General features: G+C 48.9%; 1 protein-coding gene across 9 annotated transcripts in view; it reads right to left on the bottom strand.

The window, feature by feature from the left end:
* The window catches only part of GRIP2 (glutamate receptor interacting protein 2), a 266,312-nt gene that overhangs the window by 122,327 nt on the left and 121,956 nt on the right, over positions 1 to 22,029 (bottom strand). Inside the window, exons 2-3 of one of the 9 annotated variants that reach the window (XM_083796148.1) lie at positions 20,664 to 20,737; positions 19,946 to 20,509 (exon numbers count right to left, since the gene is read on the bottom strand). The exons of 6 other annotated variants lie outside the window; for them this stretch is intronic. In XM_083796148.1, coding sequence (XP_083652274.1) covers positions 19,946 to 20,096 — 151 coding nt within the window. In that variant the 5' untranslated portion in view covers positions 20,097 to 20,509; positions 20,664 to 20,737. Of the gene's footprint in view, positions 1 to 19,945; positions 20,638 to 20,663; positions 20,738 to 22,029 lie in introns of those variants that run through there. 2 more of the 9 variants (XM_083796146.1, XM_083796143.1) reach the window with 2 other exon arrangements.

Genomic DNA, 22,029 nt, shown 5'->3' on the forward strand with positions numbered 1-22,029 from the left:
ACAGGATGCCCAGATCTGCCAGCAAGGACATGAAATGTCTCCTGCTCACATCAGCCTGCAGGTAACTAGAGCTCCTGCATTTCTAGCACCTGGTTTTGAATATGAGAAAAAAATATATTTTTGTAGGTGACTAGAGAAGAAAGAGGTGAAGAAAGAAAGCTCATTTTTAGCGACGCGAGGTTCTAATTTTGTCTAGTTGCTTCTGACGTCGCACTGGAGGGCAGCCTGGTGGGCGCCCTGACTTGGGAGGCTTTCACTGGGAGGGAGAATGGCACTAGGCAAAATTTACCGGGTGCCCATGTGGCAACTGGAGACTTCCAATTGTCACATTTGGGTAGGTTCACACCATTAAAGCAGAAGTATCTCCTGCCACACTGAGGGACCAGAGCAACTGAGAAGCTAACAGAGGTAACAAACACCACCAGCCTCCTTGACATGGCCCTCAGGCATTTGAGCAGACGGGCCCCCAGACAGACCTGCTGCATACGCCCTGTCAACTCCAAAATAATTGCAGAGGTGGGATTTGGCGCATCCCTGTGAGCATGGAACGTCAGATGCCTGTACAGGAGTGAAGCAGTGACACAAAGAGCTCTGCAGGAGCAGGGGAATACAAGATGCAGGTGTTTCCTCACCTGTTTTAAGTGAGTGTTTTTTGCTGACTTAGAAGTAGGCAAAAGTCTCACAGTTGTATGTAAGGAACGGGGTCAGTAGCGAAGTAGCTCAATTACTAAACAAGGAGAAACACCTTTCTTTAGATCCATAGCTTGAACATCCAAACCCTCTCTGGTGACACGTCTACAATGGAGTGAGAGAAACCTCAGACAGTCTGTAAGCAGAAAAACACAGTTTCTGAAATAACACCTCTGCGTCCCTCTGCAGGGAGCCCACCAGCTGGAGCCGTGGCAGATGCTCCTGGCAGCATCAGCACGGCCTCTGCACCTTCCTTAAAAACGTCCTCCTGTCCAGCTCTGCCTTAGTTTGCAAGGCTTCTGGTCGTGCACAGCACAGGAGCAAAAGCTGGTGGCGGAGCAGGAGTCAGGAAGCACAGCCATGCTCCCAGTGCCTCCCCGTAGGACAGAGCAGCACCATGACATCTCCAGTGCCGACCCGCGGCATCCCCTCGCTGATCCCATCCCAGGGCCATCTGCATTAGCCCTGCTGTGCCCTGGCACCCGCTCTGCCCTTCCTGGGCTTTTCCTGAGCAGAGCCACAGCTGGGGCAGCTGTTGCAGAGTAAGTAAATGTCCATCAAAACTCCCAGCGCACACGAACTGTTAATCTCGATAACAGAAATGGAAGGCATAGGACTAAGGGTCCCCAAGCCCTGGTTCTAGGTTTAAAAACCCTGATGGGGAGAAAAAAAAAAAAAGAGAGACAAAAAAAAAAAAGCATGGTTTTATAAGCAGAAAAGGATGAAGCTTTTGTTACCATTTTTGTCATGCAGCCACGCAGCGAACCCCGTATGTGTGGCTGTGAAAGGGCGAAGCGCTCAGCATGTACTCTTCACCAGCACTTTGTGTGCTCAACATCCCCGCAAGCACTTGTTGACATCCAGTTTTAGGACACTTTGGGGTCGCTAAAAGACAAAGACTACTGAAATGGGGAGTAAAAACTTGTGACTGTGGCAGTGGCAAAGCAAAGCTAGCAATCACAGCCACCGACACAGCCTGGGACTTGCTGTCCTGCACAGAGGCTCTGCTGCAGGGATTCATTGCGTGCCTCTGGGCTGCAAGGGCACTTTTTCATTCAATTGCCCCCCTAAGAGACCAATATCCACCCTGCCACTGGAGCCAGAGAAAGATGAGGGATGAGCTGAGGCCGAAGGAGCCACGCGGAGCTCAGAGCAGGTGACGGTCACCTGGGATGCTGCAACGCTCGGCGGAAAAATGGGCTTCATTAGGAGACATAAATAAAACATGCCTGATCATGAGTTACTCATGAATTATGGAGAGGCTGAAGCGTAGCCACGCTGACAGAAGAGGAATCACAGCCTTCCCCAGCTCGGTGGCTTGGGCTCAGGGAGCTTTCCTGTGCTTACCACTGCCCGGCTTTCATTGCTGCACAAGGAATGAGCCCATAAATATTCACCGCGGCAGCCTCTGAGATGTCTTCCACTGGGAAACATGCTGATGAGGATAAATCCCAGGAGGCAGCGACCATCCTGAAGAGCGGGTGGCCAAGCAGCAGCTACAGCAGGGAGTACACTTTGGGTTTCTGAGCCCACAGGCTCAACCTTTTCATCGTGGCTGCATTCTGGGCAGAAGTCTGCCTTCTTTGTGTGCTGTTTGCGCATCTGCTAAATAAAAACTATGGTTTTTTCCACTGGTTACTGCAGGTCTGGAGGATGGATACAGCCATAATGATTCCTACCTGCTCCACGAATGGCAGCTCCATAGGACTTCTCACTCAACACCTTGCTGTGCTCCGGACTTGGCACCACACCACAAACTGGAAACAGCATTTGCATGTTTGCCCATTTTCCACCCATCCCTCCCTTTTTTTTTTCTGTTCCTTTTCAACAAGAGATCCCAATATTTCTTGGTTTTCAGCAGTAAGCAAATCTGGTGGTGACAGAAACCCAGCCACAGAAACGCTTCCTGCAAGGAAGCACAGCCTGGATGCTTTATAGCACGGTACTGCTGCAAGGCAAAAATGTGGAAATAAAACCTAAAATCCTCCTATGCTGAACAGGACACAGTAACTTCTGTCCAAAGGACAAGTCAGGACGCCCACAAGCACGAATACGGTGTCTTTGGAAATCTGGATCTCAGTATAAAAGCTGCTGTGCCAAACCCCCTGATTTTATTTCAAGTCTCACGTTGACAGTTTTTCTGAACACCCTCTTCTTATTTGTTCACGGGGTTTGGGGGTGGTTTTTCTTTGCTTACCTGTCTTGCAGCTCCCATTCAAACACAAGAAAAGGAAGAACAATAAGAAAAGGAAGAACAAATAGTAAAAGGAAGAATTTAATCCAAACAGAAAAGAAAAAAGCTAGTAAACTTCCCTCATTGAAGCTTTAAAGGCTGAAAAATGCAGAAGTAAGTAAAAAGAAAGCAGAACGTATATTTTCTTTTACAAATTTGGATGTTTGGCACGTTCCAAATGACAGCTTTTCACAAAGTAACTGCGAAATGACTTTTATTTCTCCAACATCATTCACACCACACACCAGGAGGAATTAGAGTGGGCAAAAATAAACACATTTTAAGCTCAAGCATCTCAAACCAAGCTTCTCCTTCCCCTGCAGCAATCAGGCCCAAGCCCCTCGGCGTGCGCTGCTGGCAGGACAGGCGGCTCCCAGTCCCACCAGCTCAGCTGAAGGTTTTGGGAAGCAGAAGAAACAGTGAACGCATCTTTAAATTACTCTCATTTGCTGCTTTTCAGGCTGACACGTGTTATCTGGTTAACGATTTAGGATCTCCACCAGTTCCGTTTACTTATTTATAAAATACGGTTGATTTGCTGCAGTAACTGGGGACGATGAGGGAGCCAAAAACCACCCTCCAAAAGGGCCCAATCTGAGCTGAACGCCAGGCACGGCCGTACAGAAACGGCAGCAGGATGCGTGGTGGTAACGCAGCTCTGGGGCAAACAACCCTTCTGACAGATTTGTTTTGTGGCACCCATGGCATTTGCTAATGCCACTCGGCTTTTCCCAAAGGAAAATCCCACTAACACCAAGGAGATTGAATTCTTGCAGCGGACAAGTGGCTGTTTGTTCCCTGTGCACTGTTGGGACCTTCTGCAGGGGATGAAGAGCCCCTGAAGGACTGCAGGGAAGTTTCGTTTTGAGCAATTATGGATAGAAAAAGCAGAATTTGTTACTTGCTACCACAACTCCCACCAGCTCCCATCCTTGCTCGCGCCCCAGTCGTGATGGGCTCACCCTGGCAGCACAGTGCCCAGGCACCATTTAGTTCTGCTCGAGCTTCTACGGATGTTCTTTAAGCAGCTGTCCCAAAATACACAAGACAAGTAACAACCTCGCTCTCTGGCTGTTCATTTCAAAGCCCTAGTCCCACAAGCCAGTTTCAGCTCAGCTTAATCCTTGATCAAAGCAGTACAATTTAGCATTGGATTAGTGATTCTCTTACTTAAATCTGCCACCAAGAAATGCAGGTGATCTAAGCCAATTCTAAGTACTGCAACGAAAGCCACTAAAACTTCATCAGGTAGCGGAGGGATAACGCTTTTTTAGCCTTCGTTACAACGTCAGGCTACATTTCCACAGTGGTTTGCAGGCAGAAATGAATGTGCTCAACTCATGGCTTGAGTCAGAGCAGTCTTTCCTAACTTCCCTTGAAAGCTGCATACGGAAAAAAAAACAAAAAACTCATGTTACAACACTATTGCCAATCACTTTAGGATGCTTGAGCAAAAAAGAGTGCCAGGGGAAAAGAACTGGTAAAACTAACAAGGCACCAGCTCTTCTCCTGGCACCCCACCACAGAAAAGGACCCCAGGGCTGCGTTTGATGCAAGCCCTTCCAGGCAGCGCTCTGGGAGGTGGGAATCCCGCCCGTGACAGCCTGTTTGAGTGGGAACATGAAACTCCTGCCCGTGCAGCGAGACACCGACAAATCAGCCACTCTGCTCCAAACCAGGGAAGAGGAGAATCTTCAGCGTACGTCGCCCAAAGCAGACTAAGCCAAATACAAATCCATGCACTTGAAACAAGCTGAGCTCCGAGGCTGCCGCAGCAGGGAGGGACCCCAGGGGGCACGCACCCTTGGGAGCAGCAGGACACGCGACAGGCCCCTGCCGATGTCCACCATCATTCCCTTTGCAACCCCAAGCCACGAGCACGGCCGTCCCCACGCTCGTGCTCTCAGGTCTGCCCCTCAGAGCTGCACCTCTGATCGGAGCAAACACTTTTTTGCCTGCTAGGCAAGTCACGCACAGGGCTTGCACCCCAGGCTGCAGTTGTGATCTGCCCCAGAAATGCGCACGCTGCGTTCGGGCCCGTCCCCTTCTGCCTATGTTTTGTACCTGCCACTGTCCCGACAGAGCTCCCGTGCGTCAGCGTACAGATCCCTGTGCCAGCAACCGCGTGTGAGGCAAACAGCCACACTTACAGCTTCAGTGAAGCCTGAAATCAATCACATCCGAGTTACATCGAGCCTCTAAAAGCTGCTGTTCTTCAGCAGTCCCTGTAAAGATGCTGGTCGTCCTCCTTCACACCCAAGGACTATGATCTGCTGCAGGAGTGCCCCGGAGCACTGTCGAGGGCTCACACCTGAGAGCCAAGCTCCCAGGGGCTGGAAATTGCTCTGTGCCCCGCTGAAATGCAAACCTTTCCGAAACGAAAGGCAACACAAGGGGACCACACACCAGCCACGCAGCACCGTGCAAGCAGCAGCTCTGCAGCCGCAGCAGCCTCTGGCAGGGAGGCTGGCAGACACGGGTAGTGCTCACCAAACTGAGCGGGGCCGAGGGGTCAGAGTCCGGCACAGGAGACCTCTCCACTTCTCGCTGCATGCAAGGTTTGAGAAGAGAAACTCTGTCCTGCCTCAGGATGACTTATGCTGAGATCTACTTAACATATTACTGCTTCTTACTTCCCAAATCGTCTTGAACCCAATTTTTGGGCACCGCTCTGCCCCATTATCCACCCCGTTTTCTCATCCTTCCAACCCACACCCTGCTGGAAGGAGCATGTGGGGACAGACACCAGGACTGACGGACAGTGCCGCGGGGTCCACAAGCACCCCAGCGCCTCTCCCAGGGAAGGATCAGCTCCACACGTGCACCTAAATCTGCTTTACTGTAGTAACAACCGTGGCAGATGGGTAGAACAAAAATCCAAAGAGTCACCAGAAAATACCTCTGAAAAACACACGACATGCAAGAAAGTAAAATAATCCTATTTCCCCCCGGCCCCTGCCAACGCACGCTGAGGGTGAGCAAGCAAACACAGACCGTGGAGTTTTTTTTCCTCCTGTCCAGCTAAGGGAAAGCAAGCATTGCAGTGGGTCCCCTCCGAGTCCCTCGTGCGGGCAGGAGCGAGCTCTCTGCTCTCACCGTACCTTTGTTCCTCCGTCTCACCACCCCGAGCCGGCACTTGAGCGAGACAGCGAACATCTTCCCCGACCGCAGCCGCCTGCACTCGCTCACATGGCTCTGTGCAGCTTCTCCCCCCGCACCTCTGCCTGGCTCTGCGAGGGGCTGCCGGCTTTAAATTAATTTATGATTACTGTGAAATGGAGCTGTACTTTCTGTACAGAGGGACTGAGAGGGATCTGGGGGGAGGATGGCACAGGCAGAGCTAAAAGGGGGCACAGACCCTTTCCAACAAGACCTCGAGCACGGGGCTGCTTTGTCTTGTTATCTTGTCTAGATCAATAAAATCACCAATTAATGTATATAAATCTATCTCCAGCCTCCTGCTGTTAAGGGCTGTAAATCTGGCACTACATTAACATATTAATTTGCAAAACAACTTTATTCCTTAATACGTACGGGTGCATGCTTGCTCTGCACCAGGAAGCTAATCCAGAGCTTACAGAGGACATAAAAGCCCTGACTGCTAAGGGACCAGTTCACCAGAAACCCAGCACCAGTGCCCGTGCTGCTGGGCTACGTGCTGGCAGTGGCCCCAACAGCACAAGTCCCGCTAAGGAAACTTTTCTGCAGAAGTTTTTGTGCCTGCAGCAACCCCAAACCAACGTCCCGCAGGCCTGAGGGCGAAGCCCCGGCCTTGGGGACACAGAGGCCACCTGGCGAACATCAGCCCCTCGAACAACGTGCCTGATGTATCCCGAGTGCCACCTCCTGCCTGCAGAAGGGGACATGAAGAAACAAACCTGTGGATCACATGGTGCCAAGACAGTCCCCAGATTACCCCCTCTCAAATACGGGCAGCACAATACGGTGAAATACTTTTACATCAGAGAGCGTAAGAAACCTTTCCAAGGAAGAGCTCTTTGAGGTACAGACAGACCTAGCTGAGAAGACACAGCAGACGCAGAAGATACCTGCTCTTTTATTCAGCTCACTGTTCTGATATCAATTGCACTTTTCGCACACTTTTCTCACTTTTCTCTTTTTTCTCTGTCACCGACGATCAGATTTCCAAATGAATAATTTTCCGGACTTTTGATTGTCTGAGAAAGAACACCAGCAGCGGTTTACCACTAAGACTTTACCAAGCACGGTCATATTCATTTGTCTTCTCAAGGCAGGGTAAATGCAGCCTTTCTGTGGCAGCACATTTTAGGTCTGAACCACGCGTGTTAGTGACTGGACAGCTGTATGCTCTGCCCCCAACATCCGCTTGCTCTCCTACCTCTGTTCTTAGCACATTTCCCAAGTCCAAAGGGATTGTACGGAGAGACGAGGACTCCTCCTGCTCCCTTCGGGATGGAAGGGCTTCGGAAGGGTTCGTGGCGGCACATGAGGTCCTGCTGCCTTCCCTGCCCGGCCCTGCTCTTCCCCACACCCTTCTGGGAGAAGGATGCTTGCCGAAGACTCTGCCCGACCTATGTGTTACTACTTCCTTTCATCTGACTTTTAGACCCAAATTACGCCAGGAGTAGTACATACGCTTTGTATGGCCTTTTCCACCAAGCTGAGCCTCACCCAATGCTTTCTAGCAGCTGAAGAAGCGAATTATTCCTCGCCCTCTCTCTGGGGACTCAGACGACAGCAGAAGTGGTTTCCCATTGCTTCTTACCACAGTCAGAGTGAGCCAAAAGGTCCCTTCTGGGAGCTCATGGGGAAACTGTGGGTTTACAGAAGAAATCCCCATTCCCAAACCAGTGCCTGAGGGTTAAAGGGTGCCCGTAATAGATGGACATTTGGGATTTACTGACACAACATCTCTGAGCACCTTGTCTAGCAAACATTTCTGCTGATCCCACAGTTGACTTAGGAGATCCCAATTTCTTTCTGTAGACCAACTGCTGCAGGCAACAAGACAGAGCATCTTTTTAGGAGTCCCTTTAGAGACATGACACAGAACGTTTCATATCCAACACCTGATCTTAGCTGTGCTCTGCCACTGAGCCTTTGCACCTAATCACCAAGGTCACCATCCCACTTTTCAGGACACACACAATTTGGTAAATTCAAACTCAAACAAGTCTGGAACCCAAAGGAAAGCATAACACGGGCGGACCCAGAAAGCTTTCTGGCAAGCCGAGAGCTAAGAGGGAGCTGCTCGGAAGGCATGGCAGCGTTATGGCACAGCACAAACAGCAGTCCCAGAGGAGCTCACACTGAATTTCAAATCCAAGAATTCCAATTACAGACCCTCTAAACTCGATAAGCCTTCAGTGCTTCAGAGATCAATCTTTATGTAACAGCACAAGAGATTTTCTTCTCGACTCGATCTTGTTTTCTTTAAAATACAGAGTTGAAAGCATTGACAGGTGTGTACATATATATTAAGTATAGATCAATTTAGATGTAATGTGTATGTCTAAAGCCTCGTACAGAAGATGAACAGCCTGAGCATGTTCGCAGCGCACAAGAAGCACGCTGCTTTCAGTGCTCTCCCTGGGAGCATTGCTAAGCCAGGCACGTGGGGGTGATGCCGGGGCCAGGCTGATCTCCCTGCCTCTGCCACAGCTGCAAGAAAAAGCTCAATAATAAGATGCACATGAGATTTTCTCCCAGAAAGCAACCACCAGACTGGGGTCTAAAAGCGCTGGCTTCTTACCCCAAAACACCCCAACACCCTGCCCTGCCCCTTTCCCTCCCCGATCTCCGCTCCTCTCTGCAGACGTGGGTCCCTCTTTTCCTCCACCATCTCTTCGTGCAGAGAAGCCACCTGCACTGACCATTTCAGGCAAGCAGTGAAGGTCAGGCTTAGCAAACGGACTTTAAGCCCTGCGGGGTTTATTGTACAGGCCTGGAAATAGGGTGTTACTGGATGATGCGCACCCACACAGAGCCCCAGATGTTGTATTTCTTAGGCGGACTGAGAGCTAACCCCCAGGTCTCTGCCCACTGTTGCTTGCTCGTCTCAAGTTGCTTTTCCTTCTCTCACCTCTGCGAAGCAGATGTGTCTCCAATTAACTTTGCTGGAGCCGTAGCAGAGGGATTTATAAGGTTTGCCCAACTGAAATATCATTTTGAACCAGACTTCACCTTGTTTAATGATGCCGAAATACCAGTCTATGAACAAGACGAGGTGAACTGTGCCATTCCTTCCTCTCCCTGGAGTCATTGCTGGAATTTAAGCACGTTCAGGCATAAACCCGTATATTAAGATCTGGTTTGCCCTCCCCTGAGAGGCTCGGAGAACTTGGTTAGCTGGGGAATTACCTGCATGTCCCAAGACATTTGGTTTCACCTCAGAGGAAATTCCAGTCGCAAACAGAAGGCAGCTGCTCGTCTTTGATACCGAAACAAGCACGCTTCCAGCTCGACCGCGCATAAATCCCAGCCTCAGTTCAGCTAAGGAAATGGCTGTGGGGACACTGGTCATCAACAGCACACAATAAAAGGAGTGAGAAATGCAGCAATTAAACTAAGAGGATAAAAAAGCATTTGTATAATGGGAAATCTATTAGCATTTATCAAGTCTGGTATTTGAAGTGGCTCTGCCAACCCTTAGAATCCATTGCAAATAATGCAAGAGGATAATGAAAATAGATATACACTGAGCATCACAAAAAATAAAGCAAAATGCAGTGTGATTAATGAATATACAGTATTCAGAATGTATGTAGGCACTTCTCTGCTTATCTGGCAATTATTACCTCTTTTTTTTTTATAATGGCAAATTGTGGAGGAATGGTAAGGATGAAAACAGTCTTCTCTTCATGTAAGCATTTAAAAATATCTTTCAGAACAAAATTAAAAGCGCAGTACCTATTCCAAGTAGAGCTTACAATATATTAGTTCATTCCCTCCTTGAAGTTGCTATACAGCTTGTTTCCTTCCTCAGGAATAATAATGCAAAATCCTGTGTGTCTAATCCATATCCTGAAAATTACACACTGCACTAAAACATTTTAAAAGGCAGTATTTCTCTTGCAAACAGGTACATTTATGGATGAATGCATTAACGTTACAAATACGGATAGCACTGCCATTGTGAATTTCTTCATATTATTTTCATCTTCTCTTCACTAGCGTAAAGGATGTTCCAACCTTAGTTTTATTTCAATTCTGTGTGACTACAGGTACTGTCAGTGGGAAGACCCATGAACCCGGGTTTTTGGGAAGAAACATGAAGATTTCCATGGAAAGCAGCTTTTTTTTTTTTTTCATTAGATATTTGCACAGTGTCTGCAAAAAGTAAACGCGGACATTCCCAGATACTGGGCTAACAGCCATTTTGTCATCACTATAGATCGGACGGGACTGAGCTGGTTCACCAGTGTACACCTGCCATTAAAAAAAGAAAGCAAAGTAACGACAGTTCACTGCAGGTGGTTGTGCTCAATAAATAGCACACAAGCAATTCCTGATTGGAATAATTTCAGGTATTGCCAGGAAAAGGTAAGATGCAACCTGCCTTCTCCTCATACAGCACTTGGTTAAAATCTTGCCCTTGGTACCCAGATTTTGTTGTATAGCTCTGTCTAGTAAAAACACGTCCAATGCTGCCCAGTGACAGGCTAAAGATATCTCACCCAACTACCCATTCAATAGGACACGTTAAGATAAGCCACTGCAATTAGCGGACAGCAGCTCTCCCCTAAGAGGCTGGGAGCTCTGTGGGAAGCAAACATCGGCCGAATGCGGCACTGAAGCACTTGGAGACAAACAGTCTGCCTTCGATAAGCAAGCTGGGTCAATGCGGAGACACCGGATCCGATACGGCAATGTCCTGAACCAAACTCGGGACGAGGCGATCAATAAAAATCAGACATCCCATGGACTCCCAGAGATGACTGAGCCGTGTGTGGGCGATGAAGCAATCCTGCCTGCTGCAGGAACACCCCCAGCCTAGGTGGGAAGCAGCAGCACCAGGGTAGCCAGCAGCCACCTACATCCCCCCCAGAGCCACGGAGCAGACCCCAAGCTCCCCACTTCTTGCTGCCTCTTAAATCAAATGTGCTGCTAACAAGTGCTGGGGGGCACACTGACAGCTCGCCAAAGCTGAACTCGCTTCTCCTCATGGGCTGACACCGTCAGTACCACAGATTTGGGAGAAGACACTGACACACTGACACCTGTACTGCTTTAACTGATGATCCTTAATAAATGGATCCAGTGACAGCATGAACGATGAATGGTTTCACTGAAACCACGCTCAATTAGTAGACAATTCCCAAAAGGAAATGGTCTAAATTACGCTTTACGAGTACATCCCCTGGTCCTAATTAGCGTGGCTGCAGCCTTCCCTGTGCGGTGCCACAGCCTCCAATGGAGCACCAACGGGGGGGGGGGGACGTTTGACACGGTGCTGTTAGGTTTAATTACCCTGACAATAACTTAAGAAAGTGACAGTCTGTCATGAAACAGATTTCAGCGAGGCAGACAAACAGGTTTCAGTCATTAACCTTCACCCCCCGGATTTCAAGTCTGCCTTATTTTCAGCATCCGCGGGTGACTTCTCTGACACATGCCCTGAACACCCCGTGCAACTTTTTACAAATTCACCAGCCTCACAGCAGGACTCACTGTGAGAAACGACGCCGTTAACTCTCAGCTATGTGCAGTCATTTCCCTGAATTTGAACTTCTCCAGACCCTTGACCTCCGCAGCATCAGCTGCAAGGAGCCAGCAAGGGGCTCTTCGGAGAAGTGTCCAGTTCTCAGCAGAGCATTTGCTGTGTGGATGCACCACGCTCCCAGTTTCAAAAGTGGCACTCAGGGGGACTTCACCTCCAACCCAAACCCCCGAGACACCAATGCTTTGTATCTAGATTAAACTGAGACTAGAATTCAATGAGGATGATTTAAAGAGCAGTGAAGACCAGGGGTGAAAGCTACGTGCTGCTGCTGTCTTCCTAGTTGTCCTTTCCATAATTCACACCCCGGAATGGCAGGAAGGCTGAATGCGTACGATTTTACGGGCACTTTTCAGCAATTCAAGTGGGAGAACAGCATTTGGATTATGTCCCAAGGCTAAGAAGAAAGCTAATTTAAACATTTACATCTATGTTCCTTTTCTGAGCTTCTCACTTGAGCCCTATTAGTATTACCTAGACATCTCCTCCTACTATCATTAATTTATCGGCTGACAAGTTCTCAACAACCCACCTGTAAAAGCATTCTTATATCCTTCCCAAGCAGTGTTTCAGTGGTGATGCGCAGTTTTATCCGCATCCACAGCAAACCAAAAGCTCAGGTGCTTGCTGCTTGGTCCATCTTTTTTTTTTTCCTGCTTACACATAACGCAGAGCGTAAGAGAAGCCAGGTACCTACTTGGAAATGCTACTGGTAAATAACAGCAGCTATTTAACTGCAAGAAAAAATTGCATACATTTGGCAACAGATACAAACGGGGTTAGGAGAGTTGTATTGTCCCAGAGAGTGGCAAACAAAGCAGTACGGCCCATTTCCCATGGCAAGAAGCGTGGCCTTGCAGGTGGAACGCTGCTGCCAGGATTCAGCCAAAGACCATATTCTGTTTTTCCTGGAAATGCTGAAAACGTTCTTTAATAATTAAACGCTACAGTATGCTTGTGCATTCTGCATAACCACGGACAAGGCATCAGTCTTTCCAAGGAGACAGCTGAGTCTCCTGAAGCAAGAAATTAAAACAGCCTTATCTCCGTGTGCTGTGCCGCCACTCGCTCTGACTGCCAATTCAGTCAGAAGAGCGAAAGCCTCTCGCAAGCGCTGGCTGCAGATGCCAGCCCAGACGGGGGTCACGCTGCCTCCATGTATGTGCTCCCACCAGCCTTCTCGCTGCATTTTACATCGCTGCCGTGCTAATGAAGCAATTAGTTAGTAACAGCTCCAGACAAGTTAGCATGCCAAAGGCCAGAAGTCGTTTCCCTTTTAAGCAGGTGCTCATTACCCGGTTTAAGTGCCAGCTGCACTTTTACTGTGAGAGCTGTTAAGAGAAAATACACAAATCTAACCGTTACTTACAGAGCATCATTGCTCTTCCTCACCCCAGAAAGGAGGCTAGGAAAGCTCTGCGGTGTCTGCAACACACAGCTGAGCTTTGAAATTAAACAGCAGCACTTCAGGCACGTTGTGCTGGGGAACTTAAAACGATCACGCAGAATCAGTGCTGTTCCTGCGAGGAAATACACGTAGTGCGTTTGTGCCGGAAGACTTGCTGTTACTGCTTATTTACCACCTAGTAAATAACTACTTTGTTTTTTAAGCAAAAGATTGGAAGTTCCAAGTTAAACTATTATTAATCAACGGCAGAGTGCTCAAGAGGGCATAAAGACCCATGAAATTGAACGTTATTAGTATTATTAAACACCACTATATTATGGTTGCTTACTGAGACCCCATCCGGGAGCTCATTTTGCCCACACCGTGCCAACGGTCCTGTGTCACAGCAAGTGTGGTTTGAGCAGAGGAGACAGAGGCCAAAATTAAATTAAATCCTAATTAAATGCATACATCCATTTGAAACCTCATCATTAATTTTTCCTCCTTTAAGCATTTTTCCGTTCACGAAAGGCCTGATTCTCTTACCCTGTCTGACAGTAGGCGCAGGTCTGCCAACGCCTGTGGTTATCAGGCCCAGAGCCGCACAACTGCAGAGGTGACCCAGCGCTCGCTCTTCCAAGAATTGACAGCACCCATAATTAACTAGAGACTTGTTTGGAAATACCTAAATTACAGTAATTACCATCATGATGGCGTAATTAAAAATGGATGAAATCTCACTGACAGGTGGTAGTTGGAAAAGCACTTACCATCACTTTCATACTTTCCACGGAGGGGCTTACTTTACTTTTGCCATCCGAGGGATATTTCAAGAACTCCAGCTCCCACCTCCACTGTGTACAGACTCATTTATCATCCCTCCTGCTGAAGTACCTTCCTACCCCAAACACCTTAGGTCTCCCTCACCCAGGGATTGCTACATTCATTTCTTTAATTAGCAATGTCAAACTCACTCCCAGCCCACTGCAACGGCCACAATTTCACTCTGCACATTATTTTATGTTGACCTCTAAAAACTGCCTCAAAGCCACATGTTATAGCCAGGGACCCTGAAGCTCTCACTCTCTGTTTGCATTTCCTTTTTAATGGGTTGGTCCCATCAGTTTGCTCCAAGGTCAGCGTTGAGGCACCACACAGGTGGGGCTTCAGACTGGTCAGAGGAAATACGGGACTTGGAGATGTATAAAACTCCTGTCCTACCTGAATTTACTTACTCGTTTCTATTATTTAATGGCAAAATGCTGCCAAAGCAAGCGCTGCAGAGTGTTCTGAGAATCTGTCCTTCCCTAAGGATTCAGGTGTTCGGCCTCCAGGTTTACCTGTGCTTGTTTCATCCACAGAATAACTCGAGATCCAGCTGCAAAAAGGACAAAACTACCCAGCTTCAACAACTACGTGATAAGCAAGCAGGATTTGGACACCATCTCTAGCTACAGGAGCACTCACATACACACTCGCGAAGAAAAAAGCCATCTGTCCCATTATATATTTTCACTCTTAACCACTTCCTTGGCATTTTTCACAGGTGACCCTGAGCTGGAAGAAGTAGATTTAATCTGACTTCAGTCCCCTGAAAGCTCAAACCTGTTTCTGAGGCTGTGATTTAGCCTCTCCCTGGAACTTCGCATAATATGATGGGTGATCAAGAGGCACGCGGAAATTTATGGAAAGCTTAACGGTGTGGAAGTATATTTATCAGGGCAAGATTACTGAGGTTTAAGGAATTCATCTACTTTTCTTTTTCTTTTTGCAAATATTAGCCTTCAGCAAAGACATGAAAACATTTGTCTTTATTCTAAAGAGGATATTATCAGCTAATTAATTTCTAGCACCAAACAGTCCAGATGAAGAAGGGTTTAATTGCTGAAAATGTTGAAACAGAGTATTTTCACAGCGAAAGATAGATTTAGTAACAATGGATTGACTCTGTTTGATCAAAAGCTTTCTCTGTACTATTTGCTGGAAGTTAGACACCCCATAACCAGCCGGGAGCTCTCCGTCACCTTTGAATCTCCTGTGTATGCCAGCAACCCCTTTCCACAGCCAGTGCAGGACATGCAAGCGGGGTGCCCAGGAGGAGCTATAAATAATGCAGCTCCCTGACCCCTTTAGCAAAGAGGGAGATGGGGGATGCTGGGGCTTTCAAAGGGCACGGGGCTGCACTCAGGAAATACAGCTTTCTCCTCCTGCCGGTCACCACAAGGGAAATCACTTAGAAAGGTTGAAAAAGGGCAAATCTTTTTAGCTCAATAGACTGGTTTATGTCCTACGATATGAGCATAACTGCTAATAATTGCTTCATTTACAGTATGCTGACTACCGTCGGGCACAGGCGTAAAGACAATGATTAGGGTCTCCAGCCTGCTGCCTTCCTCGGGAGCCTTCGCCTCCAGCTACGTGCGTCCCTGCCTCAGTGCTATTACCCCTGACTTCTTCAGAGCCCCACGTGAATTCCTGCTCCTAGCTTTTCCCCTTCCCACCAGCAACAATCCTGCTCCCATTAAGCAGAGCACGCCCTGGTGCCAAGTCCCAGGGCTGGGGCAGGACCCGCAGCAGGTCCAACATCGGCACAGCCAGGACCAGAGAGCTCTGCCAAAAGGATCTTTCTCTCCTCTCCCATCTCTGCCCCTTCCCCGATGCGCAGCCTGATCCAAATCACCTCCTGCGTTCCCGTATAAACACGGCAAGCATTTACTTAGAGGTTCCACGAGACACTATTTCAGCTACCATCACTTTTACCAAGCAACATCCTCACACTTGGGGGTACACAGAGCTCTGTGAACAGCTGCATTTGAAGAAGGGAAGCAGGGATGCACAAATCTCTTTTTCTAGCATCTGAATTTATTGCTGGAAACGAAACTATCAGCTTTGCAGTGATTTTCTGCTGTACAACGAGACCCATGAGATATAAACAGAGGAGACAACCCTGCAGGACAATAAATTGCCACAAACCAAACTGTCATCATGAAATGCATAAAAGCCATGTGAAAACAACCCCGCTGACGGGACGCAGAGGGCCTTTTGGCAGCTGCTCTTCCACTGGCATGAAGCACAGGTGCCTCTTCCAAGGCAGGCAAGGGAGAGATGCCCCTGCCTGGCCTCCACGTCACCAGGACGAGGGGCTGGGACATCCCTTGGCTTCGACCCATGGTGGCCAGAGCTCCAACCCCAAATCCTGCGGATGGGACACTTTCCAAAGGCTATCAAGGTTTATCAGCCCCAAAGGCACCTCCAGCACCCAGACCCTTTGGAGAGCCCAGCCGTGTAGTTTCGTACATGTTGGTATGGTCCCACAGCAGGACAGGGACCTGTGAAGATGTTTGCCTTCACCCCAAAGATCAAATGGGGCAGGACTGACTTTGAGAGGAGCCCATCAGCAATCGCCATAGCTCCTCATCTCCATTGCCTGCCAGGGCCGTGTCCCTGTGGGTCCTCACGTCCCTCCAAGCCCTAGTTCTGAACTTCAAAGCCACAAGAAATGCAGGAGCAATGCTGGGGAGCTCAGCCAGTGGCTTTATGAGGACGGCTTCATTTTAATTACGTGCCTGGGGGATTTCTGGTGGGAGGATGAAGCAGCTACGCCTGGCATTACTTAGCAATGGAAGGGTGGGATTTAACACACGGATCTGAAAAGCTGAGCAATGTCCCTTTGCGTGTATTTATTTAACCTACAAGTTGAGTAACTCTCTATTTCGGAGGCAACTGACACTGGGTGGAACGTCAGAAGAAGAAATGTACCTCAGCTTTTGGAGCGGCCAGAGCACAAATAAATAAATAGAAAATCTGCTCCAATACAGATTTTTATTCCCCATAGCAGTATGCTTTACTGGGACGCGGATTTATATCCAGAGCCCTAGTCTGGTACAAAGCTACGATGGATGACATGCACACCTGGGTCCCCAACAGTTCCCCCTCCCTTACCAAATTTCTGTCCCTGGTGAGGGTAACACAAGACTTCCCAAACAGCCCCTTTGTTGAAGCTCCCTTTCTGCTCAGACACCACAAAGCCAGGCAACTCAGCGCTCGCTTTGAAATGGGGGGAACAAAACAAAGAAACCCCGAGAGCCTGCCCATGGGGAAATCCAAGGAGCTACAAGGAGATAAAATGAGAGGCAAAGAGGAATCCTTATGAAAATGCATGAGATGTGCAAAACTGACAGGCCAATTAAACGAGCCTAAATACGATCAGAGATTATCCCAACGCCACTGCCATGTCCCACTGTTCTCCGCACTCCCTTTGTTCCCTCCATTCCCCCCGCTCACCCCTCCGACCAGCGACGACCGCACGAGTTACAGGCTCCTTGCCTTTCAGCTCTGTGCACGCTGCTTTCTTAGCACTCGTAGGCCAGCCGATGACATTTCTGCTTTCTGTGCGCCGCTCCTGAAGAACGCACACGAGTGCCGAGAGCCCGCGGGGAGCGGGGGCTGGCTGACGCTTCTGTAAACACCGTGCTAATCTGTTTAAGATATTAGACTCCCATCTATGTGTTTTTAATAATAAAGGCAACATTTAGATGCTGCCAAGGTATCAGAGAGACAGCAGCAGACGCAGCAGAGCCACCTCTGCCATATAAACAATGGGAAATGCTCTCTTATCTTTCCATACCATTGGGCCTCCAGGCTGCAAAATAAATGATTGCATTCATTTACATTTTATTGTGGAGATATAACTGGCTGGAATAACTGCCGGCAGAGAACCTGACTGCAGGAATGCACTATTTTTCTCCCCGTTTGCCTTAACAGATATTTTTTTTCTGGCAATCCATCTCTATCGCTGTTATCTAGGTGGCAGAAGAGGCATTAACCCGCTGCCTGTCTTGCATTTAGGTAAAAAACAAAGCCATCAGCTCAGCTTCTTGCAAGGCCTCGCTCTAACGAGCCATTAGAGAAGAGACTGTGAAGGTGGGTCTCTCCACCTGAATCGTATCCAGGCAGTAGAGCTGGGACATTTGCTTCCCAAAACCCCTACAAAGGACGTTCAGGAGAGGAGTCAGCCCACCTGGGACACCTTAGCCAGTCACCTCTACTTCCCTTACAGTCAACGGAGAGGAACAGGCTCTCTGGAGAATCACACATCCCTCGGGTTAGAGATGTCTATTTTGGGTCAAGAATCACTGATTCCTCTCCTTTCCCTGCTCAGCAGCATAGACACACAGCTCGGAGGGACAGGCCTATCTCATACTGAGACGGACCCAAGCCACCCGACTGGTGTTGCCCATGCAGGTTGGCCATTAACTGTGGGTTCAAAAAATCAGTCACATTCTTTTGATAAACAAAAAAAGAACTAAAGCACACCTAATCTTTCATGTCAGCGCCCAAACATTTAACAGCTGGTTAGAAGGATGTGGACTGAACGTAAACCTCAACGCTGCTGCTCCCCGTCAGCAGGAGAGCTGCTGGGTGAGAAATTTCGCAGCTGACATCTGTCTGTTAAAAAGAGAAACTAAAATACACACAGGGTTAAACATAGCAATAACTTAATTTAGGCCTAGCTTATGATTTCCACTGCTTTCTTGTTTTCTGATACTTACATATTTTCATTTTTTCAATTTCCCTTCTCATCTGTTGATTGATTACAACTAAAGATGATGTGGAAAATGTCACGAGAAGTTTAAGCAAAAATAACTGCTAATAATAGTTCACTGGAAGAAACGGTGGCAAAAACACATCTCAGACTCTTGAACTACCTGATGAGGTTAGACAGGAGAAAGTCTGGGCAACTGGAAACAAAATGAGGAAATGAAATCTGATCAAATCAAATCCTTCTACAAGCGAAAACGACCCAGTCAAGGACGGATATCCTATTCTGTCCTTGTATACCCTGCAAAAAGCAGGGAGACCTCAGAGAGACCAAAGGAGGAGACGACTTGACCCCATTGGGATAACACGCAGCCCACTGGTGCAACGCTGAGCAAGTGCCCTTCTCCAGCCGTCAGCAAAGACACCCAGCTGCCCGGGATGGTGGCAGAACAGGGCCACCAGGCACTCCACGACAGGCTCCATTAAAGCAGTTCAAATAATTTCAGTGGATGAGAAAGGAAAAGAGCGAGCCTGTAAAATGTTGAAATGCTGCAGCACCACTACGGCAAACAAACTATCAAATGTGACAATGAAAGAACAGTGACCTACATTAGGTGTGAGCATAGCTTCGTCTTAAGGGTGGTTTCATAAGCGCTCCGTATCCCTTTGATGCCAGCAGTGCAGAGCAAAGGCAGCAGAGCCTGATGACCAAGGGCACAGCCCTTTACATTTTCCCCTGCTGGGTCACAGCCACATGCAGGGAGTTCAGGCACGCTGGTGCCATGCCAGTGAATGCTGTAAATGCCCCTTTTCCAGGTTCTGGGCTCCTCTTGTTTGGCTTTTGTCCGGATAGGCTAAAACCAGAATCGTTTTCAGTGACATTACAGCCAAAGCACAGTTTGCTTGGAAGATAAGGATGGATATAACAGGACCTGGGTCCAGACCAGCTTTGGCTGTAGCACATTTTTGCAGACAAAAACGTCCCTCAGAGAAACAGCAACCCAAATGTGCCCATTCCCCACTGCTTTTTGATCGCACAAATATACAGAGCAAACATCCACGTTTACATCGAAGCATATTATCAAACATAAATCTTGACAAGCTGAGTATTCTCCCTGCACTTTTAGGAACACCATCCCACCAGAGAAGACTCTTTGCTTTCTCCACTCCGTGGCTGCACAAAGTGACACCGGTGCAGCCAAGGAAAGGTTTACAAAGGGGACCCAGCCGTCCCGGCTCCCTGCCCTTACCGCTTCTCCCACCAATATTTTTAAGCCCTCGAGAAGTGTGACAGCCACGGCTGGCTGTAGGAAGCTCTCCTGTCATGTAAGCAATGGATATCAAATACAGGCACGTTATCTCCAGACAAGCAGGACCATTCCTGTTTCCTTACCACCAGTACAGAGGTGCAGGCGGCACAAACCACCCGGGGCACAGAGCTCCTGGCTTTCCCCTTCCTCCTCCACCCTCAGCTCCTCTCTCCATCTCCTCCTCCTCCTCGACGACTTCTTAATGATCTTCAAGACCTTGTTCACTTGATTCATTTGGTCGTGCGGCTGCAGAGAGGGGCAGGGATTCCTCCTCTCCTGTGTCTCAGCAGCTCCGGCTCCTCGGGAAGGAGGGACAGCCAGAAAGCAGGCAGGTCACTGGGAGGCAAAAAGCGCTCGTGTGTGTGCGTGCCTCTGTGTCAAAGCTTCTTTCTGCCCAAAGAGAGTTTTGGGTGGCGACGGGAGGGGGGAAGGAGGGAGAAGGATTTCTTTTGCCTCTGTCCATCCAGAGCTCTTGCGGATGAGAGCAGGCATTTCTTCTCCCTGATGACTGGGAAAGCTCATAACTCACAGGGGCAACAGATCCTGCATGAGGTTTTCAATTTCTGGTTTTGACAATACATGCATTCTGGCAGATTTCAAATGCTCCTCAGGCAAGAGTCAGCATCAGCTCAGAAGCAGCAGTGACTCTTAAAGAAAAAAAGAAGAATTCTGGCTTCGTTTCAAAGATTAGAAATAGCTAATGCAGACAGCAAATAGTAGCTGCATCTATGGAAAATGCTAAAAATCTGTACGCTCTGTAGGAAAGAAACTTGACCTTCCTGGTCTTCAATAATTACTCACATTTATCCAGCACCTTTCAGCAATCACTTTCTCACTGACGTCTTTGCAAAGAAGCTAGTAATTTCCCCGGTTTCCTGCAGACACAGAGGTGAAGCAGCTTCATTTTTGCACATTTTTGCACTCTGAATACATCCCTGCAAATAGCCCTCTCTCTGCTTTGAAAGTTTAGTCTCTCTAAACTTCTGAAATAGTTTACAGTCTCTAAATATTTTAAATGACCCCCTGATGTTTTTAAACAGACTTTAATCGACAGTAACATGTGTGCCCATCCAGGAGGGAGGAAAGGAGGTCTCTGGGGGCAGCGACCGTCAGCTCAGGAGGAGCCCCCCCGGGGGGGGCAGTGGGGTTAGCAGAACAGAGAGCCAACAGCCACGTGTGGATGGACGTGGCTCCGCCAGGCAGCAGGCCCGGGAGCCCGTTAATGTGCCCAAAGCTCCATTTACAGTGATACAACTGAGAACAAACCCTGCAGTAGGCTAGTAATGGATGTACAAATTAAATTATCACGCACTTCATTTAAGGCATTATAAAAAGAGCTATCACTCCCGCCACAGATTAAGATGCAGCCCGTGCCCACCACCCCCACGGAAGGGCGGTGTGGGGCAGTGTGACCCCCTGCCAGGCACCGCCAGCCCCTTTGGGCCTCACCTCCTGCACCCACACACGGCCATGACAGAGCTGCCGCGGGGCAGGCCCCAACAGCGAGCTTTGGTGGATGCCATCTTGTCAGCTCATTAGGGCACGGATTTTAATGAGACACGGCCCCAGACAAGCAGCGCTGTGCAAAATGCAGCACCCTAGGAAATCGTGCCGCTCCCCCATGTCCCAGCAGGGCAGAATTCTCCCTGCCTGCCAAGCAAGGCGCTCGGACCGCCCCGGTGGGGCTGGGCAGCCATGCCGCTTCCCTTCACCCCCAGTCACCGGCGGCACCCCAGGCCCGCTCCTGGTAAGCACTGGTGTCTGCCACCTGCGATCCCCGTGCTCTCCACAAGCAGTAAGACTTTCACAAGCGCCCTGGGAGATGGGCAGGCCCTCATCCCAGCCTCGCACAAGGGACAGACCCTTTGCGATGCTTCCCAGGTGAGATATCAGTCTGGCAGCCGAGCCACGAAGGCAAGCGAGGACATCACACCGACAGCAGGGCAAGGGTAATACTCTGTGATTCCTGCTAACATTCGTGCCCTGAGGGGGCACCCATGGGTTCCCACACCCATGGGGGAACCCATCCTTATCCACACAGGGCAGGGGCAGAGTTTACCCCCGGTGCTGCTCCCCTTTGCTCAGGCTCCCCTGCACAACCTTGGGCACAGCAGGAGGGGCGGCACAACAGCCCAGCGCTGCCGCCCCCAGACCTCCCCCCTCCATC

Source organism: Anser anser, assembly GCF_964211835.1.
Source record: "Anser anser genome assembly, chromosome: 12".
NCBI lineage: Eukaryota > Metazoa > Chordata > Aves > Anseriformes > Anatidae > Anser > Anser anser.